At 53.7% G+C, this 25,391-nt stretch overlaps 1 protein-coding gene across 3 annotated transcripts in view; it reads right to left on the reverse strand.

Annotated features, from left to right (window-relative positions):
- Window positions 1-4,119: 4,119 nt before the first annotated feature.
- AP1B1 (adaptor-related protein complex 1, beta 1 subunit) overlaps window positions 4,120-25,391 on the reverse strand; it is a 48,549-nt gene continuing 27,277 nt past the window's right edge. For 2 of the 3 annotated variants that reach the window (XM_012730983.1, XM_012730984.1), the window contains exons 8-22: window positions 24,037-24,157; window positions 23,459-23,554; window positions 22,364-22,479; window positions 21,859-22,024; window positions 15,969-16,067; window positions 15,285-15,544; window positions 14,586-14,787; window positions 13,733-13,753; window positions 13,020-13,163; window positions 9,799-9,944; window positions 7,944-8,073; window positions 7,588-7,672; window positions 6,888-6,974; window positions 6,642-6,796; window positions 4,120-5,237 (exon numbers count right to left, since the gene is read on the reverse strand). In XM_012730983.1, the coding sequence (XP_012586437.1) occupies window positions 5,163-5,237; window positions 6,642-6,796; window positions 6,888-6,974; window positions 7,588-7,672; window positions 7,944-8,073; window positions 9,799-9,944; window positions 13,020-13,163; window positions 13,733-13,753; window positions 14,586-14,787; window positions 15,285-15,544; window positions 15,969-16,067; window positions 21,859-22,024; window positions 22,364-22,479; window positions 23,459-23,554; window positions 24,037-24,157 (1,903 nt within the window). In that variant the 3' untranslated portion in view covers window positions 4,120-5,162. The remainder of the gene's footprint in view (window positions 5,238-6,641; window positions 6,797-6,887; window positions 6,975-7,587; window positions 7,673-7,943; window positions 8,074-9,798; window positions 9,945-13,019; window positions 13,164-13,732; window positions 13,754-14,585; window positions 14,788-15,284; window positions 15,545-15,968; window positions 16,068-21,858; window positions 22,025-22,363; window positions 22,480-23,458; window positions 23,555-24,036; window positions 24,158-25,391) is intronic. The other variant, XM_004690876.1, reaches the window with a different exon arrangement.

Genomic DNA, 25,391 nt, shown 5'->3' on the forward strand with positions numbered 1-25,391 from the left:
AGCTAAATGGTGGGCAAAATTTGTATGTAAATAGATCCAAGCTACGCTCTGCTGGAGGAGCAGGCGTGGACTGGGGTACAGATGTGGGACGGTGCGCTGCTTCTAGCTCTGTCCACTGGGAGGGGCCAGAAGTACCCCTGGAGCGGCAAGCGCACCCCACACCCAGTCTCTATCCCCAGAACAGGGACCCAGGTCCCCTGGAGGAACGGCTGCTAGGGCGAGGCAGGACAAAGCTGACCTGGAGGAGCTCTGTGCTGGGGAGCGCGCAGCAGAAACAGGACAGGGCAGTGTCGGAGCGACCCGCCTGCTCGCAGCTCCCGGTGGCCGAAGCTGGAACGATTTCAACAAAACAATGTACTTTTGGATTAAACCCAAATTATAAAATAAATACCCATGTGTCCAAACGATGTACATGACTGACTAAATGAAGGCAGAAGGACAAGCAACTCTTCCTCACAGAACCCCAAGTAATTTCGGAAGCAGCTCCCGCCCCCCACTCTCTCCATGGGTAGGAAGCAGCGGCTGACCCACCAGCAGGCCGGGAGAACGGGGTGCTCCTAGATATTGGCAAGGTCACCACAGAGTCCGAGAAGCTGTCGCAGACCAGAGGAGGCTGAGACAGGATGACAACAGGGGACGTGGGATCTGAGAACAGACGGAGGACTTGAGCGGGGAACAAGTGAAAGCTGAATCAAGTCTAGAGTTTTGTTTCAGAATTACACATTATGTAATTTGTTGTTTTATAATACAAATATATTTCTCCTTTATGTTGCTGTATCATACAAAGTGCTGTTGGTATCCTAAGTGTATTTTGGACATATGGAGAAGATCCCCAAGTAGTGAATACTCACGCACCTATATAAGAATAGATGTGCATGCAGGAGCTTGTAAATTAAGAAAACAAAATATTACAAAGACCTAAAAGGACGCACGAATCATGAATCAACAGCAAGGATAGATTCCTGTATTGGGATATAAAGATTATTATTATTATTGACATGTCAACTCCCCTAAGTTATTATAAAGTTATATAATTTTATTATATAAAAAGTTATTATAATCCAAATAAAAATAATAGCCTCGATGAAAAAGGACAAATTAGTTTTAAAGCTCAAATGGGACAAACGGGGTAAGAAAGAGCATCGGCACTGAACCATGAGATGTAAAGGTTTGATATATTTTTTTAAACAGTGTTCAGAGGGCAGACAAATCCCCTGTTCATAACAGAGTACAGAAAAGCACTCACATAGAAGTGGAAATTTAGTATGTGATAAAAATGACATTTCAAGTTTGTGGGGAAAGATGAATTATTCAGTAAATGGTGTGGAGACAACTTGGTAACCATCTGGGAAAAGAGCTGGATTACTACCTCACTCCTAGCAGAAAGCCCAGATGGAATAGGACAGACATGCAAAAACTAAGATCACACAAGTATTAGATGAAGAGAAAACTATATAAAAAACAATTCCAGTATGGAAAAATCCAGAGAAGGAGTAGGTAAGTAAGCACTCATGACCTTATGCAAAAATGAACAGGAAAGATGAAGGCCGTGCACGGCAAAGGGCACACCCAGCTCAGAAGCTCAGACGGGGGCGTAAGACCCATCATCAGTTTGGGGCACAGACACACTGAGGTGGCAGGGCGCAGGGGGACAGGCACCTCACTCCAGCTGGCGGGGGTGTAAATTGGAAACTTAGCAACAGTTAACAAAATGATGGTTGCATCTACCTTTGACCCAGCGTTCCCACCTGAGGGCTTTATGTAGGTAGGCACTGCCTGCAGCGTCACCTGTCTGCAGTGACGTCAGGGGGACACGGCTCACGATGGGGCTGTTTTCCCTGCAGTGGAAAACCACGCGGCTGTGACAATACACAGGGTGCTCCCCGCAGTCGACTACAGTGAGAAAGGCTCCACCATAGTGTGACCCAAGGGCTACACTATGGACAAGAAGAATAAATGTAATCACCCTTTGAAAAGTAACGTTGGTTCCTCTGGGGACAGGGGTAGAAGCCTTTTGGATTCTTAACGCATTATTGCATCGAAACAAGAACTAACATCTAAAACGGAAGATGCTTATGTCCTCTCTCCCAGCAACTCGGGCGGGATCCTACCGCCAGGGACAAGGCCCTACGTGGGACCAAGCACCGGGGATCGGATTCTGAGTGGACGCGCGAACACACTGGGGGCGTGGCGGGGAGACTTGGGTGACGGGAGCCAAGAAATGCAAGTTCTGGTGGCACCTCGAGTGCGTGTGTGCCCACCTGCTTAGTGAGCAGCTCCCTGGGTTTGCTGGTATCCTTGCATAGGCTACTACTGAAAATCAAAGTCTAGAAACAAATTTTGAGAAAACAGAACTTTCTGCAAGGGTGGGAAAGCTCTATTCTTGGTATGGCTTCTCTTCTAAGTTCTTTATTTTTTCGTGAGATTTATTTATGCATACAAGAACTGGGGTACAGACCAGAGGTGTGGGGGTGGGGGGAAGAGGCTTCACCAGAGACAGAGTGGGGAGCAGAACAGGCAGATGGCCCAAAATGCACTGCTGAGGGGAGCAGCGGGTGAGGCCCCACCAGGTGGGTCAGCTCCCTGGCCTGGGGTTGAGCTTGTGCCGCAGGGGCTGCAGACAGCTTCACCGTGCTGTGCTTTGACCCCTTGGGCCACCAGGGAGGACCCTCTTCTAAATTCTTACATCACTCGCTCCAACCCCATCCCTCAAACCAAATAAAAACAAAACCAGCAAACTGTTAGGTGAAGATAAAAGATGTAAAATGCGGTCACACCGCAGATGCAGTGCCTGGCACACAGGGAGCCATCAGACTGGTCACCCAAACACTGCCTCCCAGAAATAACTGGTTACTGTTTTGAATTCCCAGACTGGGGGAGGGAGGATGCTGGTTATTCGTCAAGAATCCCAAGGCGTTAGGCCTGGAGAGCAGGGAGGCCTGAAGACATCAGGAGGCAGTGCCATGAGGGGGGAAGGAAGCACCCGAAGGGGCCCTGTCTGGGGTGAGGGTGGGACAGGGAAGCGGAAGGGCACAGACGGACACCCCACACACTGGTGCTGGAGGCCGGCTGCATTCCCTTGTTTGCCTGGCAGTGATGTGGTAAGGCCTCAGCAACTGGGGCGAGCAGGCGCTCTGCCTCGGGGCCTGAGGATACGGCCACTCGCTGGGCCTCGTGCAAGGGGGACAGTAAGGTCCCTGAGGCCCTAGGTGGCTGAATCAGAGCGGTGGGGTGGGCAGCGATGCAGCAGTGTACTCACTGGGTGTCTGAAGGGGAGCGAGGCCCCCAGCAGGTCAGAGGTGGCAGGCAACACAGTAGGCCAGCGTGGGCGTCTTCCTCCTCGGGCACCAAAGGCCACTGCTCTATTTCCTAGCGGACAGGATTCCAGCTGCATCAGTACGGGGTCTTCTGAGGCAGGAACCTTCAGTGCTGAGAACTGGGGTTGTCCCATCAAGGGCCTTGGCTGGGTCTAGACTGGTCCCTAGGCCAGTAGGGTCATGCCCCAGGGGTCAGAGGTGGGATCAGTGACCTCGCTGGCATCCAGCAGGTCAGGCGTCTTCTTTTTAGCACCTGGACAACTCAGGAGGCAGCAGTGTTGCGCTGGGTGCAAGGAGCATCTGGGGCTGAAGCAGGCGATGGCTCCAAGCTGCTCATCCCTCAGAATAAGGCTGACGGTCACCAGCCACAGTCCTGAAGCCGAGAACCTGCCCAGAGTTTGCCCTTCCCAGGATGAGGCTAATGCCGGGTGGGGGTGCACGATATCCTCAGTGGCGCTGGGCCGCAGCCAGCAAAGTACCCGCACCCAGTGGGCCACAGCTGCAGAGTGGGAGGAGCCCGCGCAGACAGGCCCGCCCACGCCACCTCCCCACACTGCCCCATCGCAGCCCCCCACCGCTCCCAGGAGCCTCCCCAGGAAAGCAGCCGTGGAAAACCCCTCCCGTCCTGGCCAACATCGGAGACTGGGGTGGGTTTAGAGCAAGGCAGGAGCCGCTTGGCCTCAGAAGCCGTTTCTCAGAGCAGAAGGGCGGGCACGGCCCCCACGAGCTCCTGAGCCCTTGACCACAGGGGCCCAGAACTGCTGCCCACCAGAGCCTCAGGGTCTGACACACTGGCTTGGGACACACTTGATGTCATTGCTTTTATTCACTTTCTCTTTGTGAAAATAAGAGTAAACATACAATATAGATGCTCTATTTTTATATATTAGAGTTACTGCAGGGCTCAGAAAACCATCCTCAGCCACGCGGGAGCAGCTTCCAATTCTGACATTTGGTGGAGGGGAAAAAAGTGCCCGTGACTGCCAAAAGCAGAATCTTTCTTTATTATTAAACAGCAGTAACAGGAAAACCTAATGCTCTGTCAGACACACTGAAACTGGGGGGCCAGGGAAGGGCAGCAGTCACTAAGGAGAGACCCCAAAGAAACCCCACGCGGGAAGAGCCACTTGCCCCGTGCCCACCCCGCAGCCCGGTCTCTGCTCCAGAAGCCCAGGGGACACCAGGACTGTCACAGGCAGTGACGGTCCTCAGGGGCAGGAGGGGACGGGGGTGTAGCTGTCAGGGGAGAGGAGTCCGGCGGGGGCTCTGGGGGCTTCGGCCTCGTCTCTCCTGGGCCAGTCGGCGCTTGGGGGCCGCAGCCCGCTGGCAGGACTGCAGCCTGGCGGGCGCGGGGAGGCAGGCTAGCGGTCGAGGCCCTGGGACACCCAGCCCCTGACAGAGTAGCTCTCCTGGAAGCATGGGCCCCGGTGACCATGGGCGCTCCAGGAGGCCTGGCCAGGACCAGTCCACAAGAGGGGCATCGAGGAGGGCCACTGACACCAAGCCAAGGGAGCCTGAGCAGCAGAGGGGCTTCCCAGACGGGGCGCCCTGGGTTTCCCCTCCAGCTTCTGTTGCTGCTCCGGCTCTGTCTCCTTTGGTTCCTCCTCGCCTGACCCTAACTGTCAGCAGCAATGCGAGAGGGGAGTCCGTGACAGGTGCACTGAGATTTCACTCCCGGAAGGGTGCTGCTGGGCCGGAGGGCCCGCGTGGGCCCTGTAGTCAGGACCAGCAGCCCCGGCGGTGGCTCAGAGCGTGCCCGGCCCTCCCAGGGGAGGAGGTGATGCCACCCCACAGGGGCTCCTCGTGGGGGAAGCAGTAGGCGGGGGCAGGCGCCGGGCAGGGGCCTCAGTTCTTGAGGATGGTCTCATAGGCCTGGTACACATGCTGGGACACTTCTGGCGCTCGACACTTCAGGGACAGCTGCAGGGGAGACAGGTGGGGGACAGAATGCTCATCCCAGGGCGCCTCAGTGGGGGCAATATTTACCGGACAGGGAGGGGACTCGAGGGGGAGCGTGGCGGGCACACGTGGCCTGGGGCAGCAGCAGCTGCGCCTTCAGCAGGTGCGTGGCGGAGCAGAGGCGGCGCCACAGCAGCCGAGCGTGCAGCAAACACACTGCAGCCCACACACCTGCTGTGAGCCGCCCGGCGCTAGGCAGGCGGCGTGAGTCACGGGGGGCTGTCGGAGAGCCCTGTCCTCACAGCTCCTGGGGCGGGCTGGGGCCCTAGGAGCAAGGGCTGCGGCAGGAGGTGTGTGCCTGGGGAGACACCGGGGAGCTGAGGGTCCTTCCCAGTCTCCTGCACAGGAGCAGGCAGGCCGGAGACTTGGCCTCCGCGCTTGCTGCGGCGCGGGCCTGGGGAGCACAGAGGCCAGAGCCACCGCCTCTGCTGAGATCGCGCTTCGGAGGGGACCTGCCGGGGGGAGGGGCGAGGGGCGCCCAGGGAGCCAGCAAGTGGCCACAAGGAGCTCCCGGTCTCCGTTAAAGACCTCTGTGCTGTACGTGTTGTGGGAAGCGGCTTCGGGCCCTCACTCGGGGCCACAGGTGAGGGAACACGGGGGTATCGGCAGTTTGCCTCCTGCAGTTTGTGTCTGCCCAGCCCTGGGGAGCAGCTGGGAGGAGGCAAGGTCAGAGCGTCAGGGCCCGCTGGGGTGTCAGTGTGGCTGGGGAGGGTGGACGGGACGAAGGAAGAGAAAAGCAACGCTGACCTCTAAGTCCTGCACCGGGCACCAGCGGGAGGTGGCACGCAGCTCCCAAACGCAGGGAGCCGGAAATGACCACTGAAGCCGCCACCGCAGCCTCCACCCACTCGGTGCCAACGCCGCCCGCGGGGCCCGGGGAGGAGCATCTGGAGGGCGAAGCCTGCCAGAAACTTGGGTGCAGGGGTGGGAAGCAAAGCCTGGGGCGCGCCAGGGGCTGGAATAGTGTCACGGCCGCCCGGACAGCCACCTGCTCCGTGGCCGTCGTGCTCTGACCGGGTCTGACTCAGGCTGGAAGGACGAGCTGCTCCGGATCCCAGGGGAGCACCGGGCCAGGGAGCGGCAGGCGGGCAGCCCGAGTCCAGCGATGCCACCGCAGGTCCCAATGTTACACAATGTTCCCACCCAACTCACTACCCGACAGAATCAAGTCGGACTATTTCTAGCGTCCCTTCCTGGGACAGAATTCTGACACTCGTGTGTGCAAGCTGGAAGGGACCCCAGGCGAGATGGGCTGGTAGAACCCCCCAACTGGGTTCCACCCCAGGCCTGGGAGGTGGGGAGCAAGGAAGGCTGCCCAGGACGGGAGGCTGGGGCCCAGGCTGGCAGGAGGACGGAGGCTCTCACCGTGAAGCTGGGGCTGCCCGGCTGGATGCGCAGCTCTGCCAGCACCCAGATGCCGTTGGTCAGCTTCAAGGACTGGTACAGCATGTCCTGGCCCTCCACGTTCCTCTTGGCAACCGTGAAGATGTTGCTGCACTGCAGTCTGCTGCTCACAGCCTCTGCGGGTCAGATGGCCGCGCGGTCAGAGACGGGAGAGGGCTGGGGGCACGGCAAGGGCAGTGCGGCCAGGGGTGGAGTGGGGGTTCTCACCCGCATTGAGGGGGCAGTCTCTGATCTGGAACTGAGCTTCATTTTCATTGGGAATGTCCTTCCACGTGGCCAGGAACATCTGCCGGTCTGGAGGGTGAGTGACGTGGGGGAGGAGACGGGACCCTCATAAGCTTGTGGCCTCACTCAACAACGCTCAGGAAGTAAAGGGTCTGGGGTGGCGGGGAGCGGGGGGTGCCACCTTCAAGTTGAGGACAGGCCCGCTTCCCTGAGCAAGCCCTCAACTCCGTGGAGCCGACCACCAAGTGCTGTTCCCAAAGACCCGCAGCTTCCAGCCTCACCTCCCTGCACCACATCTGTCTCCCGCTCTGTGCAGTGCGGCCGGCATTCGGCACTTCTGTGGTGACTGAGGGAAGAGGTGCCCAAAGTGCCCCGCAAAGCACAGGACTGAACTGTCTACACTGAGATGGAAGGTTCCTCAGGGGTTCTAACCAGGGTGCAGAGAGGAGTCCCGGCACACAGCACGGCACTGGGCCAGAGAACCCATGGGACGACTGCAGAGGCTGCAGGTCAGGCTGAGATGCAGGCAGAAAACCTACACGGCCTCTGCCAGGCCAGAGCTGGCCAGACAAGGCCGGGGAAGTTCCCGATGGCTGTAGGCTCTACAGAGGCTCTCAGATCCACAGGGGGGGCAAGACAATCCATCCATTCTGGGGAGCCTGGAGGCACCCATATTACTCACCCATCTTCCCGTCTTCCACAAAGAGGATGTGCAGTGGGTACAAGGTGCTGAAGTAGAAGACGTCAATGTTATTCTTCACAGCCACCTAGGAAGAAGGGGTTCCGGGTCCCTAGGCTTGATGCCGCCTCTGAGGTCCTCGGATGGGCCTGCTCTCTAAATCTCCTCAACAAGTTTCCTCACACTTCCTCCCTAGCGACCACATCCATCATTCCCTCCGAAAGCATCTCCTGCCATGTCTGTGGCCAAGAACTGTCCTGTGCTGACACCAGCTGGACCCCAGGTATTTCTACCTCGTCTCTCCCCTCGGGTTGACAGGCAGCTAAGGCCTGGGCTGTTGGGCCTTGCCCAGTACACACCTGAAGGTTGTTCAGAGGTTCCATCTTCATGACTGAGCCCACTGTGCTGAGAGGCAAGGAGATCTCCACAGTCTGGTTGGGGCTGAGTGGCGCATGGACCTGGAGGGGGGCGGCGGGAGCCAGGCCAAAGCTGGGGAGAGAGAAGCCCCATGGGATGGCAGGGAGAACAAGTGCTGACACAGGAGGGCAGCTCCTCTGGCTTCAGACCGAGGCATAAACCTCTCCAGCAAATCGGCCTCCCCCAGCCCTAGGCCTGCCAGAAAGACCTCCACTCTCAGCCCTCAACAGCCATGCAGACATGCGGAAAGAGGGCTGCTGCCTGAACAGCCCATCTCTGCTCCTCTTTCTCCTCAGGGCCAGGCACTGAGCAGGCCCAGGGGGGCAGTCTTATTTTGTCTGCCCTCAAGAGGCTCCATCTAATACCACGGACCTATAAGCTGCTTCTAACTCAAGAACTCTGTGATTGCCCAAGTCCCTGTTGCCAAATCTCTTCTCCCAGAAGGGATCTAAACATTCCAAGTGAGAGGGACACTAGGTTTGACTGTCTAGGCCAGAAATAGCCGGGTCACATGATTGCCAGAGAAAGGCTCAGAAGTTCCTATTTCTCAGAAAACAGTACAAGTTAGGAGAGGCTCCGTGAGCGTGAGAGACACCCCAGCCATAGGCTTCAGGAAGGTAAGTCACAACAGTACTGACTGGGGCCATGAACTGATGCTCACTGTACCAAGCAGGGGATCTGATATTATACCAATTTCTTATCCTCATAAGTAATAGCAACAGGTTTACATTCATATTCTAAGATATGAAGACTCAGGAAGGGGCAGCCATGACCAGACACTATGGGCGAGTGGCACTGCTGATATATGGAGCTTAAGTTGCCTGACTCCAGCCTGTGCTCTGCTCATGGCAGACGGGCCTCTTGGGAGACAACATGGGAGGCAGACCCTTGTGGCTCAGGTCTCCAGGCATTCCTGGGAGCTTCCCGACAGCCCACTGTGTGACCTGGGCTTTGAGCCCAGGTGTAATTACCTACAAACAGGGAAATGGCAGGCCTCACTGGGCCATCATGTGGCCCAAGTGACGCAATACTTCTAAAGCCCTTCGCACAGGGCCTGCTACCCAGCAAGTTTTCAACACACAGTAAGTTTGTTATAAATGACCATGGGTGTCATTCCTTAAAGCCCGGGGTGCTTCTGTGGCCTCTGGGGCCACCTGAAGTGGCTGCTACTATCCTCTCTGGTCTGAGGGTTGGGGAGGACCCTCTGGCCCACAGGGTCTCCCTGAGGAAGCAGCCCCTTCAGTCAACTTCTTAGAGGCTCAGTTTGCTCATCACTAGAGCCGCTCAGGAAGAAGAATCATCAAGAGAGGCTGCTTGGCTTCCTCAGAGAGCCCTAGCCCAGCTCACCCGGTTCAAGACCTTGATGGTGCTAGACAGGAGACCTTTCCCATTGACCCCTGCAGAGGAGCAGGTTAGGGGGCTGGGGGGAAGACAAACCTGCCTACTCAGAGGCCCTGTGTCATGGCTTAATCTTTCGACACATGGAGGAAGCCAACAGGTAGGGCCCTGAGATAGAGAAAGGGATCCACGCTCCTGTCAATGAGGGGTGCTTGACAAAGGTGGGCTCATAGGATGGAGCTGGGGTTTTTGTGAGTAAAACACTCTCTGCAGAGGAAGAAGGCAAAATAGGGGCAACTGCCCTATCCCTGTCAGATAACTGGAGTCCACAAAAAGAGGGGTGGGGTGCGTGGGAGAGGTAGGGGAAAGAAATACTTGAGAGGTCTCGCCCGAGTGTGGTTGTGAGCAGTACCAGTCTTCACCAGAAGAGACACACCAGGCTGGCCTGGTGGAGCTCACCTATTGCGATTGAACTGGATGGCAAAGTCAGTCATGACCTGCAGGGCCTTGTTGGTCAACTGTAGGTCCATGGAGATGGAGCCCACTTGGCGGGTGAAGGTGCCCGAGATCTCCAATCCCTTGGCCTTCATGGCCGGAAGCCAAACCTGCAGTGAACAGGGCAAAAAAGGGGCTGGGCTGTGCCTCTTCCTCCCAACTCAGCAGCTCCTGAGTGTCCTTTACCTCAATCTCTCTCTCCTAAGGGGCTTCCTGGATTTGCTGCACCTGCCTTTTCCACCAGGTGATGAGGAACACCCTACATGACCCTCCCAGGACAATGCGAGTATGGCTGTGTATGGTATGTCCAAGAGGCAAGCCGAGTCTTCAGAGGTAAAAAAAGGAACACTCAGGACATGGGGCTGAGGGAAGCGGCAAGACAAGTGGCCCTGCCACCTTCCTGATGGCCCAAGGAGAGCTGAGAGCCCAGAGGCATCCTGGGCTTGGACCAGAGCCTGAAGCCTCTCCAGCTGTCACAGCCTGTCCTCTCCTGCAGAAGGCAGCGCTGGCTTGAATTATGCACACTGACCTGACCAAGGATAAGTGCCTAAGAGGACCCCTTGCCTGGCAAGCTCTTAACTGCTTGCTTACCCTGTGACGTGATTCAGCTCCAGAGTCACAGCCTCCAGGAAGTCCACCCGACTCCTTCCCTATGTTCCTGCCCAGCGATGTGACAGCAGATAAATGTGTGTCTGTCTCCCCTGCACCCAGTCAGCTCTCTGTGGAAAGGGCTCCTCTATTTTTTGTTTTTCCATCCTATGACTTGGAGTTGGTGAGGAGCCAGTATTCAGGCAGTGTTTGCTGAGCAACACTGTAAGATTCTTACAGACGTGGCTCTGTCACCCCGCCTGACCAGCGAGGTGGAACCCGCGCCTCTCAGTCCCCAGGTGTGCAGGGTCCAGCAGAATTCCTTAGACACAACTAACCTTCATTCCATTCGGAGGACCAATGAACTGTCACCACCTACCAGTCCAAACACTTGAGGAACTCCAAGTTCTTGCGCAAGAGTGACCAGAAGGGTTGGAGAATGGATTCCCTCCACGGGGGGTGGGAAGCACAGAATGTGAGCCAGGCAATTCTAGGGAGTCGCAGCACTGCTTCCAGAGGAGGCGCACACGCACTGCTGGAGCCCTCCTGTGATGCAGCAGCAGTCCTGCTACGCTGCAACGTCCTCCAGGAGCTGCCCTATCACCTCTGACCTGGCGAGCCCTCACCTCTCATTTTCAGCTCTTCCTGTTGGGACACTCACCTGCCGCCACTCTGACAGAGCAGCGATGAACACACAAGCAGAGGGCCAGCTGACTCTGACAATCCAAGACACTAAGGTAGGCACACAGAAAGTTCTCGAACACTTTGTGGGGTAACCACGCAGGAGTCCGGAGTAGCGGCTTTGGTACTACTGCCCTCATTCAGTTCCAGACTCTGTCACTTACCAGCTATGTGACTTTAGGCAAAAGCACCCAGATTTCTCAACTTCAACATGGAAGTAACAGTACCACAGGCTTCCAGGAGGGCTGAGAGGGAGGGGGGCTGCGCCAGGCTCATGCAGTCCCCACACAGAGGTGCCGCTGCGCCAGGGCCCACGTTCCACCTGGGATCTGACTGCCACTGCCGCAGGGGCAGCACTCAGACCCTGTGAGGCCAGCGCAGCGTCTCTGGCTCACAGCCCTCTGGGTCATAGCTGCATCCTGTTCTCTGGGAAAGGGACCTCAGAAGAGAAAGAGGGGCTCTGGCTGGAAACAGAGAGCCAGAAGAGGCAGAGGCAGTGTCCGACCAGTGCTGTCAGGTGACCTGGCCAGGCCCATCAACTGCAGCTTCCTACTGCTGAGGACGGGACCGTGCCCTGCTTCTGCCAGACCTCCCTGCTCTCACCCCAAACTCAGTTTGCCTCCCTCTCTCTCTCTCAACAAACGGCCCCGCACTCACTTCCAGAGCCAGAATCACCCCCTCCTCATCAACCCCTGAAAGTTGCCATTCCTGCCCTATCCAAAGTCGCCTCTGCTTCCAAGTGTCTTCCCTGCCCAGCACACAGCAGTTCCTGCCAGTCGCCTCTCCAGGCTCCTTGCTTTGCTCCTCCCCGTCCAGCTCCCTACTACACTGTAGTCAGGGGCATCTAGCTTAAGTGAAATCTGGTCCATGTCTGCTTCAAACCTCCCAAGGTCCTGTTGCATAGGACAGAAAGCAAAAGCTCACAGCCTGGTGGTGTGGTCAACCTCGCAGCCGGTCAGCTAGCTTCCTTCCTCCCTACGCTAGCCTACCCAGCAGTCTCCAGGGGTAGCACCCTAGAGCACAGGAGGTGTCCACACCACCCAGAGGTTGGTGGGCTGTGGGCACGGATGCTGGGTGTACCAGGAGCAAGTGCCCAGCATTCCCTCAAGTATTTTCTGCATTTTCAACCTGCCCTTAATTGCCAGGCACCCAACCATGGTGAAAATCAAGGGACGCCTGTCCTGTTCCGTTGGGAACTTTCCTGGAGGCCGATCACCAGGAGAAGCCACTGGTCATATGGCTCAGGCGCGCTCAAGACACTCAGTTATAAGCACCAGCCTCAGTTGCGGTGTCACGGCGACTGTGCTGTGGAGACACCTGATGACCTTATCACATTTTCTGGGCTGGGCACGCCCAAGCCTCCACAATGCTGAAGCACGTGACCTAACTTTCTTCCTTTCTCAGGTCCTTTACGCAGTGATAGCATCTCACTGGTTTTGACTTTCCTCAGGTAGGCGGTGCAGTCCACAAGGCGCATTTAAGGAAGGGAGGGGGCAGCATTACCCATGAGAAACAGGGCAGTGCCCTGCTGGCACAGAGAATTACTGCCAGCTACCTGGAAGTGCAAGGCTCTTCTTCCCTTACTTCCAGGCCTCTCTACAGGTTGTCACCTCTCCCTCAAGTCCTCTCCTCACTTCTGCCTTGGCTAATTATGGCTTGATCTGTCGACCTGTGCTCCAGTGATGCCCACCCCACCCTCACACTGGCAAGCCTGCCAGAGGCCTCCCACCACCTGGCTTAGCATCTTCCTCAGTGCTCCCACAGCCCCCAGCTGCCCTCAGCACACCAGCACGCTGCTGCTCCTGAGCGCATCCCTGCCGGCCTGAGCCTAGTCCACGCAACAGGGACTTGAAGAGCCCACCTGTCAGTCTTTTAACTTTCTCTGCTTCTGCCATAAGAGGAGGGGCAGTGCTTACTGATTTGGGGGCCACGTATGATCCTGACAAGGTGCCCACGCCGCTGGTCAGGTCAAAGAGGTCACTCAGGCCACTGCCCATCGGTGCTCCTAGGTTGGCTGGTACTGCTGCTGCTGGGGGTGCTGTGAAGTTGGAACCCCCAATCTGGCAAGGAAGAGAAAGGGGGCAGAGGCAGGCATCAGACATAGGGGCGCTAGGGGCTCAGGATAAGCTGAGTGATCTGGTTCTTTAGAAATAAGGGGGTGGGGCAGGAGGGGCACTGCAGAGCTGCCTCTGTATCAGCGCTACGGTGCAGGAACAGGCAGCGAGTTGGGTAAAGAAATCGTTGTACACTGCATGCTTTGAGCCTTACAGGTGACCTTTGGGAAAGGGCTGGAGACACAGACTAAACTCGGCCCGCAGAGAAAAGGTGCACCTGAGCGCTAGGTGGGAGTGCACCCCTAGGATGCCGGAGAGGGCTGTGAGGACTGAGAGGGCCGGCAGCCCTCAGGACAAGGCAACATTGTCAGCAGGTGGGAAGGGCAGGGCAAGGGCCTCATGGATGTAGGCCCAGGGATAGCTAGACGGCAGTGGCGAAGGCACAGGCTGCCAGGACACTGGACGGAGCCCAGGCGCGGCAGGGAGGGACTGTTCTCATCACCCACCCCTGGGATATGGGGCCAGAGCTCTTAGGAGCATGGATGAAGAATTGGCGACACAGGGTGGAACCATACCCCTTCAGGCTCATCCCCCATCTCCAAGCAGAAGCAGGCAGGGTGAAGAAGACAGGCAGCCACATGCAGAGAGAAAAGCCAGGAAAAAAGACAGAGAGACAAGAGAGAGGGAGGGAAAGAGGGACAAGATTAGTCACCGCTGCTCCATCTGAGATGAGTTGGTGTGAGGTAGTGCTGGGCCTAGAAGCCAGACCACAAGCCCTGTGAAAGCATTGCCCTGACCTCACGACCACCCCCCTCCCCGCCCCTTACCCACCTGTTCTGTGCCACTGCTCAGCCCTTTCTGCCCTTTTCCATGCCACACTAACTGCCAGACTACTAGCCTTGTGTTACAGCTTGGGGACCTGGGCCAAGGATGGCCAAGCGACAGCGGCTATGCTGACCAGCCTACCTGCTGACTAGAGAAGCCACAGACAAATACCCGGGTTAGCGTAACCACCCCCTGCCTCAGAGGAGGCCTGCCCTGGCCTCTCCCAGCTACATCTGCTGGGCTGCTGTGACCTGCCTTGGTGAGGTCAAGGTTGAGTAGACACAGGTTTGGCTCCTCTAAGCCTGCGGGGCAAAGGGCCTAGGTGGAAGGGGTTAAGAATTACCCTACACTGCCCCCGGCTTCTTGGGGCTCAGTGGCCCACCAAGGGGCTGACTCCTGCACACGGCAGCTGTGTGTTATTGGAGGTAAAGCAATCTGATGGCTCTAAGCCTGTTTTCTCACCTATAAGCAGGAGTTACATGATCACCTTCGCAGGCAGATGTACCTGAGGTCCTTGGTTGGTGCCTGGCACAGAGAGGGCATTCAATGACTGCTCCTCTGAAGATTGTTATCAATGTCATCTAGAAGGGGCCCAGGACATACCAAGCTGTCGAGACCACCTCCAAGTAGGTCCACAGCTCCCATCTGAACAGAGGCGGCGGCCAGGGGAGGGCCACTGACTGGGGGCCCAAGGTCCAGGTTGAGCAGGTCGCCCAGCAGGTCGCCCTGGCTGGGGATGACATCTGGCTGTTCCCCAGAGGGCGCTCCAGCAGGGGCTGTCTCAGGGCTCTCTGCACTCTCACTCCTACAAGGACACAGGCGGGAGACAGTCAGCAGCTGGTCTCAGGGATGTCAGAGTCCACAGTCTCCAGGATCCGTCCTATGTCCCAGATGGAAGTTGTCCACACCCCCTCCCCCCTCTCCCCCCACTGCCCTTCCCAAGCCTGCTCCATCTTTTCTGCTCCCCAAGAGACCTAGCTTCATGGGGATGAGGGAAGGGAGGAACTGTCTGTTTCCACCACTTAACCCCCTTAAAGAGAAGACTGGATGCCCATCCCCAGAGGACTGGACAACCAGGCCAAACTAACTACTGTCCTTGTTTGTTAAGTGGGGACATCTCTCAGTTCTGTTGTAAGACCAAATGAGGTCTCTGGTCATCATGTGGTGTGGAGAAGCATTCAATGAAAGGTCACTAGACTGTAATTTTTTTCAAACTTGGGCCCTGTCAGGGAACATCACAAGGGGCCTGAGAGCCTATTTTGCTTCACTATGGAACTGGTGGGGGAGGTCCGCTTTACTCACGAGGCGGTGCGGGGTGGCAAGCTCTTATGTACAATGCCACGGCCTCCCTCCACAAAGGCACTGGGTGGCTTGTGGTAGACAGAGGCCAGTGTGCCAATGTAGCAAATGAGCTCATCCAGCAGCGTGGGCTCAATGAGGTCTGTCTCTTCAGAGATGAGTGGTTTCTCAGCCAACACCACCTCCTTGGCGGCCACAGGGTCCGTGGAGAGCAGGCGCCAGTAGATGTAGCCCCGGTCCCTCAGGTCTGGGTTGTCTGAGTCCTTGGGGGTTGATGAGAAGTCCATGAAACTCAGAGCAGAGAAACTGGGAGAGGGGAAAGGAGGGGCCCAACGCACAGCCACGTGGTCACGGCCCTCATGACAGCTCCTGAGACTCCCATGAGCCTGCCTCTGAGCTGCTTAAATGGACAGGGTCCAGCACCCTGGCTGTCCACTCTCGCCTGGACTCAGGCAGGCAATAACCACTCTCGTCTCAATTCCTGCCCCCATACAAACCCTCAGGTTCTCCTGGACTTTCTTCTCTTCTCTTGTTTTGAATCTGTCTCAACTGACCCCGCTTCATGATTTAATTGTGACTGAGTTTCCTGAGTAGGGAAAATGCATTACTCTGGAGCCTTTAAACCCCCAACGGTGACAGCCCTGGGGGGGATCCATGACAGGCACAGTGGGAAGCAGAGGGGCCCACCTGAGTGGCCAAGCTGAGGACTTGCTGCACCAGCTCCTGGGTCTCCGTTGGCTTCTTCAGAAAGAGTTTCACAATAGCTGTCAGCAGCTGCAACTGGACCTGCAGGGTAGCAGAGAGGAGATAAGGAGTTAAGTGCGGGCTTCATGTGGGCATGGATAAGGAAACTAAAAGAGGGCTTCAGAGAGGGAAAAGCGTGTTCAAAGGCCCTGGAAAACAAGGCCAGCTTCCCAGAGCTAGTGGATGGTCATGGAACTCAGGCTTAGGCCAACAGGGGGTGTTGTGCTGCCAAGCAGCCCAGACTTCAGCATCACTGCTCAGGAAAGGCAGCACCACTATCCTACTAGCAACCCCAGGCGGGCCGGGGGCAGCTGCCCAGCCCATGACTTTAGAAGGCAACATGTGTGGCTGGTTTGCTTCTTAAAAGGATTTCTTTTCAGCAAGCTGAGGTGGCTAGCAGGGCCCACAGAACCAGCCCCTGGTCGAGCAGCAGAGCTTCCACCAGAAGGTGGGACCCATTCGTGCTCAGCTTTCCACCAGCAACCCCTCCCAGCCGCAGCCTCAGCTTCACCCTCACCTCCTCACACCTGGAATCCTCTGCTGACCCCAGCCCACGCCCACCAGCTTCTACAGTCTTCTGCGCCCTATGTTTGGTGCCACCCCCAGGGTTATAAATGCCTCCGTCACCGAGCTGGCCTATGGAGTGTCCGTCACTGTTGTGTCCCTGGTTATTGCTCAATCTGTTGCCTGGAGCATAGCAGGCACTTTAAGAAAACTGGCTAACTGGAAAACACCTCTGAAAGAACAATTCACTGCACACAGTCCTTCCTCAGTCACATCTCATTTTTAGTAGGAACCAGAAGGCAGCGTGAGGCTTCTGAGACAGGGCCAGGCCGTACCGGGCCGTGCCATGCCAGGACAGGTCTGCGGCAGAAAGGCAGGCGTGGGGCTGGCAGCACCTCCCGGCCTGTCTGGCAGAAAGGCACTTACAGAAATGAATAGCTTAATTACCCTTGTACATAGACAGGCTGACAGCAGAAGGCAGAACACAGGGGGTGAGGTCTGTTTCTGGGATTAAGGGATTCATAGTCTGTGCAACTTGGCTCCACACTGGCCAGTGGCTGAGCAGAAGCGGGCCAGTTGTTTCCAAGGCAGGAGGCTTGGCTGCAGCCCTTTCAGTGGTAGAGAAGATGGCATTTAGCCTCAGTCTATGAGGTACATGTGTGGCCTCCTTTAGGTAGTTCTCATGGGCTCTGAAAACACTTGTGGCAGCTTACTTGGAACTCGAGTTAGAGTACACCTCACTCGGACTCTTGTTCTATTACTTTCCAGCTGGGGACCCTGGACCAGTCACTTCACTTCTTTAAGTCTGTTTCCTCATCTATACCTCCTATATCTCATGGCTTAATGAAAGAGATGAGAAAATAAATGTCATCATCATGACATGTATCATCTGTCGTCATCATGATGACAACTGTTGTCACCGCCTATGTGATGATCACTATCACCATGACCACCACACAGGCACCGTCAGCCACTCTTCCCCATCAGGTCAGCCGGCCGGCTGGACTCACTCATCAGTCAAGTCTGCTTGGTGGCCTGGAGCTCTGGCCACAGCCCAGCTTCCCTATCCCTCACCATTCCCCATTGACCCACATGTTTAGGGGAGCCCTCCTGCAATGATGCCCACCCTAACCGTCCAATGGGCATGAAGCAGGCTGGACAGCTGTACTACTCTGGTCAAGACTTCCTCAGCTCCCTGCTCCTGACTAGAAAGACTGGCCAGAACTCGAGATAATTTCAAATAAAACCCCAAATGGTAAAGTATTAAGTATTCTTTTTTTTTTAAAGATTTATTTATTTATTCATACAGAACTGGGGTACAGGCCAGATTTGTGGAGGGTGAGAGGATTCACCAGGAACAGAGTGGGGAGCAGAACAGGCAGATTGATGAAGTACACTGTTGAGGGGAGCAGTGGGTGGGTCAGGAGAGGTCTGCCATGCCATGTGGATCTCCTCCTGGGTAGGCGGGGATCGAACTCATGCGGAATTGGCTTAAGCTTCTTAGTGCAGTGCTTTACCCCACCGCGCCACCAGGGAGGGCCCGTATTAAGTATTCTTATTAAAGCTTTCAACTGTGGGCCTTCCCTGGTGGCACAAGGGGTTAAAAGCACAGCACTATGAAGCTATCCATAGTCACTGCAGCATGGTTCCATCCCCAGCAAGGGAGCTGACCCACATGGCATAGCAGACCCCTCCTTTCTCCCCGCTGCTCCCCTCAGCAGTGTGTCTCAGTTATCTGCCTGCTCTGCTCCCTGTGGTGTCTGGTGAATCTTTTCATCCCTCACACCTCTGGCCTGTACCACATGCATAAATAAATAAATCTTAAAAAAAAAAAAAAAAAGCTTTGAACTGTGTTATGAACTCAGGAGACAAAGGGAGCAGACTGCTTAATGACAACATCACCACCCAGTTACTGTTTGCTGAGCACGGAAGTAGGCAGTTTACACACGTCATCAATTATACTTTGAAGGAGCCCTGTGCTGGAGACAAGGAAACAGGGTGGGTAAGTTTAGCACTCTTGTAGGCCTACAAGAGAAGCCTAGGCCAGAAACTTCACAGTCCTGTTTCACTTCCCCAAACCAGACTTACCAGACTCCTGATCCATTTTTCTTTGTTCGACTTCTTTTTTTTTTTTTTCCCCAAACATCATTTTATTTATGCATACGAGAACTGGGGAGTAGGCCAGAGATCGAGGCGGTAAGAAGATTCACCAGAGACAGAGTGGGGAGCAGAACAGGTAGATCTACTGGAATATAATGCTGAGGGGGGCTGCAGGCCGGACAGGAGAGAGGTCATGTGACTCACCATATGGGTCAGCAACCTGGGCAGACAGGGGACTGAGCTCATGCTGCAGTGGCGGCAATAGTTTGACTTGAGTCTTAACCCCTGCGCCACCAGGGAGGCCCCTGTTCAACTTTTTTAACACTGCCTTTTTATTTAGCAGGCTTGGTGGAGAAAGGAAAAGATGCAAAGATATACTCTAATATCTTTATATTAGACATATATTACACAGGTGAGCAGAATCACCTGTCATAGGACATCCCCTGCAGGAATCCTGGGAGACTGACTGGAGTACAGAAGCCACCCCAGGCTACACTTTATTTCTCACAGACAAGAGAGAGAGGCTGGCATGGGGAAATGAAGGCGGCCCTGGGGCCGGCTGGCAGTTGGACCTAGCAGGCAGCATCTGGGAGTGGGTGTTGGTGGGAAATATTACTATTACTTTGTGATGGACATCTGCTGCTTTTGCTTGCCCAGAAGCTATTTTCTTCTGCTAACAAAAATGCTGGCTTTCACCCTTCTCTCTGCCTCCTTCAGTGGGCATGTGACTGGCCAAATGGCGTTACAGATTCAGGAGAATGTGAACAGGCCAACTGTTGCTGAAACTACTAGAGAGAAAGCAATTTTAGGAGCTGCTAAGCTGAAGTGTTGACCACTGTGGCTGCACTTATGGGAGAAGCCATCCCAAGGAGGCAGAGATAGCTTAATACCATTGTCTGAGCACCCTTACCCAGGGGCACGGGAAAGGAATACAGTTTCTGGGCATGCCAGCTACAGTTGGTCTCCTTTTTTGCCTGGATCAGTTTGCGTTTAAACCAATTCTGACTGTCACCAAACTACTGTTAGTTAGTTCTTAACAGGGCAAGTATTTAGGACATGGCATCCCACTTAACAGGATGAGGAAAAGTCTTATGACTCTCATTTATGGGAGGAAACTGAGGTTCAGAGAAGCAGAGGATGAGTGTTGTAAAAGTCACCAAGCTGGGAAGGGGCAGAAAAGGGGCTTGAGCTCTGGGGATTCTCTTTCCAAGGTAAAGTTCTGATCTGCTAGGTTGCACTGTCCCAGATGGGCAACTAAGATTTCTGTGCTTACAGACATTTTATAAGCCCTTGTGTATGAGTAGACAGTTCCCAGTTCACAGAAAAGGGAAAACAAATCAAACAACCCCAATCAGAACAGAAATGCAAAACAAAACTACACTGAGGTATCCTTTGTTATCCATTTGATTGATAAAAATAAAGTCTGAGGCCCTCCCTGGTGGCGCAGCGGGTTAAAGCACAGCACTGAGAATCTAAAGCCGCTTCCGCATGAGTTCGATTCCCGCCTGCCCCGGAGGTGACCACCATGGCGTGGCACCCCCCTCCTGACCCGCCCGCTGCTCCCCTCAGCAGTGTGCTTCGTTGATCTGCCTGTTCTGTTCCCCACTCTGTCTCTGGTGAAGCCTCTCACTGCCCCTGAGCCTCTGGCCTGTACCCCAGTTCTGTATGCACAAATAAATAAATCTTTAAAAAAAAAAAATAAATAAAGTCTGAGGTTACACTAGTCTGAAAAGGAATAAAGATTATCCACATCCAAGACAGGATGTAAATTTGAACAATCTCTACACCAAAGGAACTCAGAAGTGACCCAAGTCTCTAGTGCACAGGTACCTTTATCTAAATATTCAATATAGCTGAAGACTTTATTCTTCAGCTATATTGGTGGGTGTGTCTTACAAAGGTATGTATAGCAGTGTTTTTTAGTTTTTTGTTTATTTTTTAAAAAGATTTATGCATACAGAACTAGGGTACAGGCCAGAGGTGCAGGGGTTGTGAGAGGATTCAGCAGAATGGGGAGCAGAACAGGCCGAATGACGAAGTACACTGCTGAGGGGAGCAGTGGGCGGGTCAGGAGAGATCTGCCGTGCCATGTGGATCACCTCCAGGGCGGGGATCGAACTCATGTGGAAGTAGCTTTAGTTTCTTGGCACTGTGCTTTAACCTGCTGTGCAACCAGGGAGGGCCCCTAGCAGTGTTTTTTTAAAAGATCAAAGCATGGGTCTCCCTGGTACATAGGGATTAAAGTCCCTGGTGCTATTGTGCTATTGCCACTGTGGCCTGAGTTCGATCCCAAGCTAGGGAGCTGGCACACATGGTGCAGCAGACCTTTCCTGTTTCACCCCTGTTCCCTTCAGCAGTGTGTTTCAGTCAATCTGCTCCCCACTCTGTCTCTGGTGAATCCTCTCACATCTCCCCACATCTGGCCTCCACCCCAGTTCTTAAAGGCATAAAAATAAATAAATCTTTAAAAAAAGAATTGTTTTCAAGTATAGTGTTCAAGTGGTGTCTAGTGTTCCTGAGCACAGGAAGGCTGTGAATGTATTTATAGAGAAAACACATGAATTAGGAAAGCATTAAGAGTGCTGTTGGCCATATCAGGGTCAATGGTCATGAGCAAGTGACACTGAATAAGGCGTCTTTAAGTAGCAACACACATAACACTGGCTGACCAGTTGACAAGAATGTTGTGACCAGAGCCTTGTAGAAAAATAATTCTATATTTCTACTAAGATCACGGTTCAATACTTGCTAATTCAGTATTTGTGGTGACTTTATAGAACCATGAGTAATGAGAAACACTGCTATCTGTATACATGCTTATGTATGTCCCCATGTGTGTCTGCTGGTATATTTCTTAACTATTCCTGAAGTATTCCCAAGAAGCCAAAAAATACTATTGGAGATCTCAGGAAGAAATGGGCAGTGAGGAAAGCAATGGAAAATAAGACTTTTCTCTACCCAAAGAAAAATAAGAAATTGAAACAAACACAGGAACTTTTGCCTGCATTCAGTGCATACCACAGTCACAGGTCAGTCCTCACACATCCCTCTTAGGGACTGGAGCACGTGTGAGAGAGAGGCCCCATCTATCACCCACACAGCACCTCTCAGTGTGTGCAGTTAACAGGGGCAGGGTCCTGAGACATGCTGGCCTAGGGAAAGACTTCTGTGAAGGAGGGACACTGTAGTGCCAAGATGCCAGTCATGAGCTGGCTGCCTGACAACTCACCTGGGTGCTCTCGTCATGGAAGCCCTCGAGGAAGCTCTCTAGCAGCTCGTCCGCATTGTCAATTCGCTCAGCGTATTCGCCTACAATCCAAATCATGGCAGCCCGGGCCTCAGGCTCATCTAGGGAGTCCAGATTCTCACACAGTGTGGCGATAACACTCTCATACCTGAAGATCAGGGCACAACTGGCATATGAGCAAGTGAAGGGCAACTCTGGGGATGCCCAGCAGAGAACAAAAAAGACAGGTCCCTGGCAGGGTTTTGCCCTACAAGCCCCTGAAAGGTGAATAACGGGGCTTGACTTGCATTTGTTACATTTTTTTATTTTGGTGTAAGGAGCAGAGGCTAGGCAGTTCAGGAAAAATAAAACAAGGGATTTCTTTTGAGAATACTGTGTGTGGAAGAAATGTAAGGAAGTGGGGAAAGGCTCCTCCTTGCTTTTCCTTCCCACTCTCTCTGGCCCCAAAAGAGTCACATCACTCTCACTGGGAGCGGCAGGCACGTACTTGTTTGGGTACTTTCGGAAGATGTCCTTGATGACCACGATGGCTTCCTGGACCACGTAGTTGACCTTGGTCTGGATGAGATCCAGCAGTGTGCTCACACAGCGCTCTGCAGATTGCTGTGTAAGGAGAGTGTGGACAAAGCCCTGTACCCACGGCCAGCAGTCTAGTGACTATACCTTGGCCAAGGGCTCAGCCATGCTTTACCCAAAGGACATTATCTCAAGTAATGGTGGAAAATAAGCACAAGATGATGGCCCTGGAATGGCAGGGACACAAGGCAACTGAGTTGGACTAAGGGGAAGGTCGGGGCAGAACTTCTCATAAGAGGGGGTCCTTGGAGCTCCTCTAGATCTCCCTGAGGAGAGAATGACTGTGGTCTAGTCCGGCCCTACCTCACTTCTACTTGTTTTCCAAAATGGGCTCCTATGACCAAAACCCCTTTAAGAGTCCCACTTGGACCATCCTTCTCTCTCAGTCCCCTTTATTCCAACTTGCTTAATGCTTTTGTGGGAAAGATTTCTCTTCACATCACAGGTACCAAGGGAAAAACACCTCACGGGTTAGGGCTGGGTTGTCCAGCTGTCCCAGGATGCCAGGATTCTCTAGCCCCCAGATGACCCACTGAAGAAGTGGGTCATTTAAGAAGTCAAATTCAGTGAGTGGGAGGGAAGGAATGCCAGGACACAGGCATTTGGATGGCCTGTGGGAGCTTGGAAAACGTAGCCCATGTATAACTGAATCATGAAACCTGTCAAAACATTCAACAGGCAGAGTACCTGTCCAGAATCCACAAAGCTGAAAGTCAATTCTATCCGGGCCACCACCAGTTCGCCCCACTGTCTTAGCTAATGCTGCAGGGGGACCTATTATTATGATGGGTGAATTTCATACATGGCAACTCAAAGGCCTAAAGGTTACAGAGTGAAAAGAACACAATCAAATGTGCACATGGGTGCTGCAGGCTCCAGCAGTGGCCCTTGGGCTTCCTGGACTGCCAACAGCTGGAAGATTCTGTTAAAATCAGACTGGTTTCCTGCGTTCAGCTTCCTTTCTCTCCCCACTTCCCCTGTCCAGGACAAAGTGCCAGAGCCTCACCTCCACCTTGATGGCACAGCGGCCGATGGCGCGAACAGCCTTCCGCACAAAGTCCACGTCCACCTCAGTTGCATATTCTTTCAGCTCTGCCAATACCTGTGACCCAAACAGAGAAGAGAGGGTTTTCAGCAGACAGACCTTGATCTTCGGGACATCCTGTCTTTTCCCAGACCTGAGATCCCAGAGCACTATGGGCAATCAAGTACCCAAGGGTGCCTCGAAGAATCAGATTCTCTCTCTTGCTCAAAGTGGAAGGGTTAAGGGAGGCAGAGAGATGTCAGATGACCCAAGAGGAAAGAAAGGAAGGATTAACTCGCAGCATTGGTCAGTCCTTGTTTTAGACTGATCTTGCTAATATAGCTACATAACCACTACTTTTTAACAGGTTGATAGATGATAGTAACAGCGAAAGCAAATTTTTTAGTAGAAAAATACTACTAGGGAGAGCAAATTCTTTAGTACAAAAATATCAGTTAACATTTGCTGAGTGCTTGTTTACAGAGTCCCATGCCCCCAAACCACAGGACTCTTGCTGTCAACACCAAACCCCAGGTCCTTGGCCACTGTCTTCTGCCGACCTGGGCGATGTTGGCCTGAGAGGCCAGACGGATCATGATGTCCAGCTTCTCCAGCTTCACGTAGATGGGGTCATTGTATTTCACGAAGAACACCTTCATCTCATGCTTCAGGATCTCAGGCCTGGGGGTGAGACAGGAAGGCTCAAAGAGCAGTAAGCCCTGTGAGGAAACTCCTTCTACCTCTACTGGGACATTTCAGGGGCCTGAAGTATTTTTCGTACATCTGCCTGTTCTGCTCCTCGCTCTGTCTCTGGTGAATCCTCTTACCCTTCCGTACCTCTGGCCTATATCCCCATTCTTGTATGCATAAATAAATACATTTAAAAAATAACAATTGTGCAGAGATTGTACATATAGTATGACCTGTTTAACACCCACTCCCTTTTTGATTTCCCTTAGAATTTTGGTAGGTGTCATGCCTACATGACTAGCCCCCAAAGAATCCAAGGCGCTGAACCTCAAATAGGCTCCCTGAGCAGAAGTATCGCATGCTGCTGCACTTTGTTGCCAAGGAGTATGCTATGTGACCCCCCAATGGAAGGGAGTATAGGAAACCTGCACAAGAATTGCTCCAGACTCCACCAGCATCCTTCTCCCCTCAGCGTGTACCCTTACAACACTAATAATAAATCTTTTTTTTTTTTTTAAGATTTATTTATTTATGCATGCAAGAACTGGAGTGTAGGCCAGAGTTACAGTGGGTGAGAGGTTTCACCAGGATCCACCAGAGACAAAGTGGGGAGCAGAACAGGCAGATCTATTCAAATATACTGCTAAGGAGAGCAGGAGGAAGGTCAGGAGAGGTCTGCTATACCATGTGGGTCACCTTCCCAGGCCAGGGACTGAATCCTCTCACCTCCCTACACCCCACTCCTCTGGCCTGTATCCCAGTTTTTGTATGCATAAATAAATAAATCTTTAAAAAAAACCTTAGCTGTGAGAATTATATATTGATTCCTGAGTCCTAGTCAGTCACTAGAAGTGGGGATGGTACTGGGGACCCTGGCACTGACACCTATGGAAAAGGGCTGTTCAGAGATATATATGGAAACATCTAGTATGACCAATGCCTGCCTCAGACAAAGCACTCACCCCCTCGCTGTCACCAGCCCGTACTTCCAGCCCTCAACTGGCACCATGCACCTCACTCTTGTAAGAGGAGAAGTCCTCAGGGCGCATCTAATGTTAATAAGGCCAGGAGCAACATCAGTGACCACTGACAAGTACTCCTATGTCCTTCCCAGAAGAGAAAGGAAAACAGACAATAAATGGGGATGGTAAAGGGCCAGTGAATGAGGCAGGATTCCAAGCTGGGCACCAGGAAAGCTTAATTTCTGTGATCAGAACTTGGCAAA

The sequence above is a fragment of the Condylura cristata genome, unplaced genomic scaffold (genome assembly GCF_000260355.1).
Source record: "Condylura cristata isolate star-nosed mole 26May11 unplaced genomic scaffold, ConCri1.0 scaffold00029, whole genome shotgun sequence".
In the NCBI taxonomy this organism is placed as follows: domain Eukaryota; kingdom Metazoa; phylum Chordata; class Mammalia; order Eulipotyphla; family Talpidae; genus Condylura; species Condylura cristata.